At 40.4% G+C, this 8,897-nt stretch overlaps 1 protein-coding gene and 1 long non-coding RNA gene across 5 annotated transcripts in view; both read right to left on the bottom strand.

The window, feature by feature from the left end:
- Positions 1-760: 760 nt before the first annotated feature.
- LOC127535740 (uncharacterized) overlaps positions 761-8,897 on the bottom strand; it is a 511,585-nt gene continuing 503,448 nt past the window's right edge. Inside the window, exon 2 of the long non-coding RNA XR_007944587.1 lies at positions 761-1,027. This is a non-coding gene — a long non-coding RNA (uncharacterized LOC127535740). The remainder of the gene's footprint in view (positions 1,028-8,897) is intronic.
- Positions 1,492-8,897, bottom strand: part of LOC110951665 (complexin-2-like) — a 71,540-nt gene continuing 64,134 nt past the window's right edge. For all 4 annotated transcript variants that reach the window (XM_022194843.2, XM_022194844.2, XM_051954357.1 and 1 more), the window contains exon 4: positions 1,492-5,045. In XM_022194843.2, coding sequence (XP_022050535.1) covers positions 4,851-5,045 — 195 coding nt within the window. In that variant the 3' untranslated portion in view covers positions 1,492-4,850. The remainder of the gene's footprint in view (positions 5,046-8,897) is intronic.

The raw sequence follows: 8,897 nt of genomic DNA, 5'->3' as shown, positions 1-8,897 counted from the left end.
CATGAGATTTATGGCTTTTTTATGCACAAATATGGAAATTGTATTTATTTGTTAATCTTAATGCTGCTGCTAATGCCTCCATAAGCGTTAATAATACCAACCTGTCTGAGCGATGGGGGTATTTGTGCGTGAGAAGCCGGCAGAGCGTAAATCACTCAACATCTGCTGCAACAGACAAAGAGGAAGATTTTGTCCCCTTTGTGCTCTGCAAACCACGTGTGTTTTTTGTAACGCAACAGAACGCAACCGAGGTGTCGGATGTATCAGACTTATTTCTTAACATATAAGCAGATGAATAAATGAATTAGTTTGGTTATATGTTCATCTTTAAAGCAAGGATTGTGCTTCTGTAAAGGCTGCAGAAAAGAAGCTTACCTTTAAAGACAGAAATGTCCTTATGTAAGAGTATAAGGTAGATACATGACACGCTGGAAGAGCCTCATTTGAATTCCAAACTAAACCTGTGACGCAACAGCATCGAAAATGTCAAAGCATCAAATCGATTATTTTTATTTTAATGTCAGCCTCCTTTTTTGTGCTGTAATTAAACCCAACTCAGAAGTCGCTGCCATCCTTTAATCCGTGCTTGGCGCTCCTCCATTATCTTTTCACTGGATTTGTTTGATGTAAAAGGTTTGCCAATACCCATATCACAGAGCCACTTGTGACAAACACACTGCTACGACAGAGAGACGCCGTTTGGGTCACTTTGATCACAAGTCAGGCCTCCCTCCAATCACCATTTCAACCACACACTGCATTCTGTTTACAGCCCTTTTCGCTTTTATTGAATAGATGTTGAAATTCCTTCTGAGAAAGGAAAAAAAACAAAGAAACGGAAAAAATGCACAACAGTCATGTTGAGATGAAAAACAGGATCGACTGACAGAAACAGTAACATGTGATATACATTGAAGGTCTTTGCACGTACACTACCGTTCAAAAGTTTGGGGTCACCCAGGCAAAAATCACACTCTTATTCATGTGCTAATACAAGAGCACAAGGGTTTTCTAATCATCACTTAGCCTTTCAACAGCATTAGCTAACACAATGTAGCATTAGAACACAGGAGTGATGGTTGCTGGAAATGTTCCTCTGTACCCCTATGGAGATATTCCATTAAAATCAGCTATTTCCAGCTAGAATAGTCATTTACCACATTAACAATGTCTAGACTGTATTTCTAATTAATGTCATGTAATGTTCATTGAAAAAAAAACTGCTCTTCTATTTCTAAGTGACCCCAAACTTTTGAACGGTAGTGTACTTCCTTAACGGATGCCATGCCATGGATGAGATCCAGGACTTCAGGCCACGTCTCAGTCTCACAAATCAAGGATGATCCTGCCTCTCAGACCAGAAATACACTACATGTCTCTACCACTGCTTCCATATTTAGTTTTTTTCTTAAAAAATATTACACAGAGGTAGCAGTAGCCAAAGGCCGGCTGCAGAATCGTTTGAATGCAGAAACACAAGACGATGAAAAATTATATGAAATCACTTTATTCTCAGTGTGCGGTGATTCCATTTTTGCAGGAAAGTTACAGACTGAAGTATTCGTCTAAAATGGCATGCAGTGAGGCTAACAGGTGGCGCTTTGAAACACAGAGAGGACACAAAACGATTATATCAACAACCTTGCCTACATCGCACACCATAAGCATGCATACATTTTTTGTCAACAAATAGGGAGAGAGAGAAAGAGAGAGAGAAGGGGGGAGAAGATTTTTGCAGTACAAAAGAATGCACCCAAATAAACATTTTTTTTGTTGTTGTTTTTTTTCTAAAAATACCAACCACCAGAGGACAGAAACAGGACCGGCTACAGACGAGAAAGAAGAAAAAAAAAAATCAAAAATACTGCACCAGAGTAAACATCTTGTCAACATGTACAGAACAGATAAAGACAGATGCAAGAGGAGAGAAACGTCAGACAGTTACATTAAGTCACATCAAAGGAGTATTTGTCAAGTGCCACGTTTAGATTTTTTTTTTCAGGCAGTTTTTTAATCCTATTAATGGCAGTACGCAGGAGCGGCACAAATGAGTGACTTCAAACTGCGGCGGGTTTCTGACACATCGTCTACTGAACGACAAAATATTGATTACGCATGACTTGGGCAGTTTGTTTGGGCAGTGGTCTAAAAGCCATTTGCAATCAATTCGTGATGAATGAGTTTATGAGGGTGTTCATGGATGAGATGTGACGGCGTGATCCGATTTCAGAACACACCAGTTTGGAAAAGACTCACGGATCGTCTGAACAATGTTGCTGAGAGTCCTTCACAGGGGCAGTAATTGTAGCTTTCTAGGATAATATCGGGCCAAACAAGAGATATTCATCAATGAAAGTTGCTGTAGGCCGCTAGAAATCAAAGTGTTGTTACGGAGTAGCTAAGAGAAGGCTAGTTATGGTTAACCTAACAACTGAAAGCTAGAGTACCTGAGAATTTCAAAATTAACAAGATATGCAGGAACTAAATAGGAATGAAACCTCTTGTCTACGACCACCATTCTTTGGTTTGATTGGATGACTGCTCTCATTATGGGTTTACCTACATGAAACGTGGTTCTGTGACGGCAAACCGCTCGGCTGCTGTCTGCTAACACACTGAGGCTGGCGAAGGCAGTTTACGAGTTACGTTAAAATCACAGGAATTTCAATAAATGTGCTCTACATGTGACCGTACCACACTGTGCCTTTAGATGTTTTTAATACACATTCAGCATGATTACAGAGCTCACAAAGCACAGAGAACGGCTAAGTTGCCCTCGTCTACGCCACAGGAATACATTAGTCTTGATTACCGAGCTGAATTAAAACAGACAATGTGGCAAAAGAACTGGATTCACACCTACAGCGAAGGTGCGAAAGTGGATCACAAAACATTTCCCAGCAAAATATATCACAAGATTTAACTGATCACTTCTAATAGCACATTTATGAGTTCCCCTAGACTTCATGTGGGATTTTTTTTTCTGTACATGGCAGCTAAAGTATATAAGTTGTGTCATTAATCTTGCTGTAGATTAGACTCACTCTCAAGAGCATCAAATCGAAGGTATTCATTGTGAGGCGAAGGCTAACAAGGCATTTACTGAGGCCTACTGTAAATCTAAGTCTGTGTGTAACCAGCACAAGTCTGGTGGAATGTCTGAAATATCTGGAATGTTCAACAAGACACTGTGGAATGAAGGAGAAATAATAAAACAAGGCAAATGGAGAAGAATCTGATTTTATCCTCGTTTGAATATTTGTGCCATTTATGGTCATCTACCTGCAGGACAGACCTACAGAGCAGGTGAAAGTTTGTCGTGGAGCTCTCATGCAGGGCCCAGTTGCTCATTGTTTCATTTCTTTTCTGCATGATTTCTTAGTCCTTTGCTTTTGAACACAAAATCCCGGTTGTGCTCATCGTTCCGTATCGTGTAACTGAACATTTTTCTCCGACATTAAACAAATCGTCCCGCCTTCCCTCCTTTCTCGGTTTTAATTAAATATGTCTGACCTACAAAGGCTTCACTGATACAACAGCATGTAGACACGTTCCTGTCTTTAACACCGACTAACACATTAAGGAGTAACTTTAAACACACAACAATGAAGATTGTCTGTTATTGCTGATTTGGGACTTCACTCCCATCAGTAAAACCAACGGACACAGGACAACTTCATTTCGAACAATATATTGCACTATTGTCACTGTCTGTTCACATATAGTGTGTTCACAACATAGTTGTGTTTTGTGAAGTGTCTTTTTTTAAAAAAAAAAAATCATGAAAATGTCAACACAATACAAAAACTACTAGCCTGGTTGAACTTTTAACGTCCTATTACAAGAGCGGATAACCTGCAGCAGGACATAAAACTGAACTTTTAAACCACAAACATGTATAGCCAGTGAATTTAGATAATTTTTAGAATTTTATCTGCTTCAAGACAAACTTCATGTATGGAGAGCATTTACAGTTTTCTCCAAGGAAGAACATTTTGGACACAAAGTCAATTATCGCTCAAAATCAAAATGGAAAACCAGTTATTGCCTCAAATATCAATGCATTTTGCTCGATCATATCAAATGAAATGGTAATATATGTACTTCACTTCACAACAGTTTACTGCATGCTTTAAAAAAAAGAGCAAACGAAACATAATTTCAAAAAAAAAAAAAGTCTCATTTCAAAAGAATTCCTTCACTTTCTGGCTTACAGATGTTGCTTTGACCTCACCAGTGCTCACATTACACATTCACAGTAAACCAGTGAGAACATGAGGGACAGTTTACGGGGTGAATCCTCACAACGGAGAACCAATAAAAATGCAAGTATTTATATACACTGTATGTATCAAATATTAGCAAGAACACAACAGGAAAATTTAATCAAATTTTGATATGATTTGGATAATTTCTTAAAGGTTAAAAATATGGCTTATACTCTTAGTCATCTTGTTATATGTCATATTTCACTCATATATATTACTCTTTTTTATATAACCGAGGCTATTTACAAACAAAAAGGTGGATGATGGGTGATATCTGGTCTGATTCTAAGTCCTGGACAGTTTTGAAAACATGGCATCAGTTTGCCTTGAAGTAAAGACATTAGATCTGAGAAAGTGTTGCGTACTCTTTATCTCTGTTTGAGATGTTAAAAAGCACGAATCACTGTGCGAGATCAGACAGCTTAACTCAAGGACAAAGTCATGGCACGTTTGGACAACTCCAGGACACTTAGAAGTTGGATTGAAGGGGTGGGAGGGAGGTGAAGAGAGGTGTGACTGCAGGTTGGGGTGGGGCAGCATTGATAAGATGAAGGAGTTAATCACGTTTCACCCAAAACACCGTTACTTTTTATTGAACATATCCATGAGCGGCGCCGGGATGAACTTCATGACCGTATCCACGATGCTCTCCTCCTCCTCCTCGTCGCCGCAGCCGGTGGGAACGGCTTTTTTCGGGCGGGTGAGGCTGCCCTCGGAGGCCTGCTCCATAGCAGCTGCTGCCTCGGCTTCCTTCTCCTCCTTCTTCTTGATGCCATACTGCACAGGAGACAGAGAAGACCAATTAGATTCCATGTGAAGTGGTGGTAATGCAATGTGCAATATCCAAAAGTGCAGTTCTGTTACAATACTGTTTTCAGTGCCTCCCTACAGAAATCTTCTCACTATTAAATGCTCCAGATCATCAAACTAATATTTATATCTGTTGAATATCAGACAGAGATAACCCGCAAAACACAAAATGCAGTTTTTAAATGATGATTTATTAAAGATTTATTGAAAAAAATAATTGCCTCCCTACAGAAATGTTCTATTTTTTCATGTTTCTCACTATTAAATGTTCCAGATCCTCAAACTACTACTACTAGCTTGACCTTTGCACCAGTAGTAACTGTTTCAATCGAAACAACTAACTTCCATCCATCCATCCATTCTCTATACACCGCTTTATCCTCACTAGGGTCGCGGGGGGTGCTGGAGTCTATCCCAGCTGACTCGGGCGAAGGCAGGGGACACCCTGGACAGGTCACCAGTCTGTCACAGGGCTACATATACAGACAATCACACTCACATTCACACCTACAGACAATTTAGAGTCATCTATTAACCTCAGCATATTTTTGGGCTGTGGGAGGAAGCCGGAGTGCCCGGAGAAAACCCACGCATGCACAGGGAGAACATGCAAACTCCATGCAGAAAGATCCCAGGCCCACTGCGGGATTTGAACTGGGGATCTTCTTGCTGCAAGGCGAAAGTGCTAACCACTACTCACTGTGCAGCCCAACAACTAACTTATGTAACATATTTATACACCAAAATACAGATCAGTTTCGGCTAAAAAGTTTTTTTCTGAGTTTCGGGTTAGAAATAATATGAATGTTCACGTAACACCCCAGTACTTTTATTCATTCCTGTACTATCTTACATCATTCACTGATTTTTCCCTTTTTCACCTCAGCTCCTTAGAAAGTCTGATTATACCTCTGACTATGTTAAAGAGCAAAATATTCAAAGCAATTAAAGTGAAAGAGAGACTTCCTGCTTGTAGACATGAGACCTAAGATTTTACTTGCTTTAATTTTTTGGATACAGCATGAATTCTACTTTTAACTTTCAAGAGAGTGAAGCATAAAGCAAGGACATTTCATGCATTTGAGGTAAATTGGTTTGAAAACGACCATTACTCTTGCAAAGTGACACAGATTTCCTAATTTGCATGGATAAGCTTCAGGCTGCATCCACTTGAAGTTAGTTTATGCTGCAGTTACAACTGATCTCTGCAATTAGATGTAGAGCTCGAGCTGAGGAGGACTGTGTTGGTACGGTCATGGGTGTTATATGGAAGCTTTAACTGCTGCTGGCTCTAATGTGACCTTCCTGGATATTTTATATACCAATTAGGGAAGCACAGGCACTCTGCAGGTGTTCTGAACAACAATTAGCTTATAAAACCCCGAGCCAACAGGTTTCTATTAAATCAAGACTGTGCTTAGAGGGGAAAGCGCACAAAATTGCATTTTAAAACATTAGAGAGAACAACATCAGCTGGCAAATTGGTTTCACCGGCACCTTTAGTGAAATAACCTTCTGTGTACTGAAAAAATTGTACAAGGAATTCAGGAAGACATGATAGATTGCTCTCCAATAATTGATGATGCTGCTCAGCTGTAACCATAGCTGTAAGTGAGTGAAAGAAAAAAATGACAATGCACTGCAAAAACACTTGTGGATTGTATTAGCTCTTTCTCTGAGACATTAAGCCTGTGGCCTTGTGTTCACTATTACCTAAAGTGTATCATGTGTATCTGTGATCCTATTTGAGAAAAGTCAATACTGCTGGGCCGCAAGGAAAAAGTTCGCAAAGCTCAGGAAGGTCAACGGGCTGAGTGATGGTTGATTTTGAGGCAGAGATGTAGAAAATGAGCTGGACTCCTCCGTGACCTCTCTGATGCTTTCATAGGGAGACGCTAATGTGGCTCTGGAGTGATAAATATCTCAAAGGAGGACTTCTGGTGGATATTCCCACTGCAAACACATTCATAAGTGCAGCAGGATCATCTGTGTGTTTTCGTTATTTATTTCTTTGCTGCAAAGCATTCCTTAAAGTCTGCATAATGCTCAGGAGTATTTTCTCCCATCCTTTTGTCAAGATTTGATATTTTTCCAAGAAATATCTCTTTGGGGTTTGTGTCTTTAAAGTCTGAGTGGCAGTCTAAAGACTTGATAGTGATACAGAAATAGAAAGAGCTTCTAGAAAATGAGCTGGATGTTTTTAATGGGACAGTAAGATTAGCGGCTGTGATTCTTGTTGAATATTTTAGCTTATCACTGATATTATAGGATTCCATCTGTACACAGTGAGACTCTTCAGGTGTGAGGAGCAGATGGAGACCTGCCAGTTATTAAGACGCTATTTTCTGATTCTTCGTCTTGTCGCACAAACCTGAATCCTCCACTTTGCACCAGAAAAACATCAATACTAGTGGACAGTTTAAGAGGTTAAACCAGCCAGTGCAAATGTAGGCGACCTTTTGCAGTCATGTAAAATCTCTAAATGTTTCTGTTATTCCTCTGGTGGTAATGTGGTTGGTAATGGACTTCATGCAGCCTCTGTGTGAGTAGACGGCTTGTGGAGCTTGTATTGATCACAGCTGGCTGAAGACCGAGCTTCAGATCCACCTGACAGACATCAGGAGTGATTGTCCTGGAGCTCCAGACTGACTCTCAGCCCTGGTTCTTCCCACCTCCCAACCCACTGGATTGGTTTACAACCACAACTCCTCCGCCCACTAAACCTTAACAATCACCACACCAGATAAAAAACCTCAACCAAACTCTCAGTCAGGGTGGCTGGTATTTAATGTGAACAGCTTGCCCTGGTGCTGCTTGTTATTGTGTTTTCTGTGGGTGTGTTCTGTAGCCACCAAAGGGGGGGTTACTTAGAAATATAGCTTCTGTTAGCAGAACGCTAATTCAGCAAGAAGCTATACTCGAGTCCTGTGTCTTATTCTGTCATGTATGTTTTGAGGCAGGCTGCACAGTGGCTCGGGGATTAGCACCGTCACTTTGCAGCCAGAGGATTCCTGATTTGCATCCCGGCCTGGGATCTTTCTGCATGGAGTTCGCATGTTCTCTCTGTGCATGCGTGGGTTTTCTCCAGGTAGTCTGGCTTCCTCCCACAATCCAAAAACATCCTCAGGTTAATTAATAATTCTAAATCACCCCTAGGTGTGAATATGTTTGTGCTTGTTTGTCTCTATATGTAGCCCTGTGACAGACTGGTGACCTGTCCAGGTGTACTCTGCCTCCACCCTCAGTCAGCTGGGATAAACTCCAGCCCCCTGCAGCCCTAATGAGGATTAAGCGGTGTGTAGCTAACAGATGGATGGATGTTTTGAGGCACCCGCTTAATTTAGTTAATTCTGCTCTCATTAGTATTAGTTTCTGTTGTTTCTTGGGGGTGTTGCTGTTGTGTTGAGGTTTGGCGGAGGAGTTTTAGTGTATTTTTTCCTTAGTGCAGCTGAGAACTCCGTTAGCCTTTGGTTTTATTTGGGTCATTGATTCAGCAACATCAACCAGTCCTGTTTTCCTTTGTTTGATCGCTTTCATGTTGATTTAATCTCTGAGCAATAAATTCCTCCAGCCAAATCAATGACATCTGGTTGTTTTTGTTAAACCAGGCTGACACTAGAGGCTGGGCCGTAACAGTTTCCTAAAGGCAGTTGTGATTAAAAATTCAGGAAAAAATTGTTGCACATGTGAAAGGGTCAATTTAATTTTCCACTTTTCTTTTCCTAAACCTGAAACCTAAGAATTTTTTAAGCAAAATAGTTTAGACCAAATCAAACCATGATTGAAAATTGAAATAGTAATTTAAAAAGCCAAGCCAAT

Source organism: Acanthochromis polyacanthus, chromosome 10 (assembly GCF_021347895.1).
Source record: "Acanthochromis polyacanthus isolate Apoly-LR-REF ecotype Palm Island chromosome 10, KAUST_Apoly_ChrSc, whole genome shotgun sequence".
NCBI lineage: Eukaryota > Metazoa > Chordata > Actinopteri > Pomacentridae > Acanthochromis > Acanthochromis polyacanthus.
This window is presented reverse-complemented; position numbering and strand designations above follow the sequence as displayed.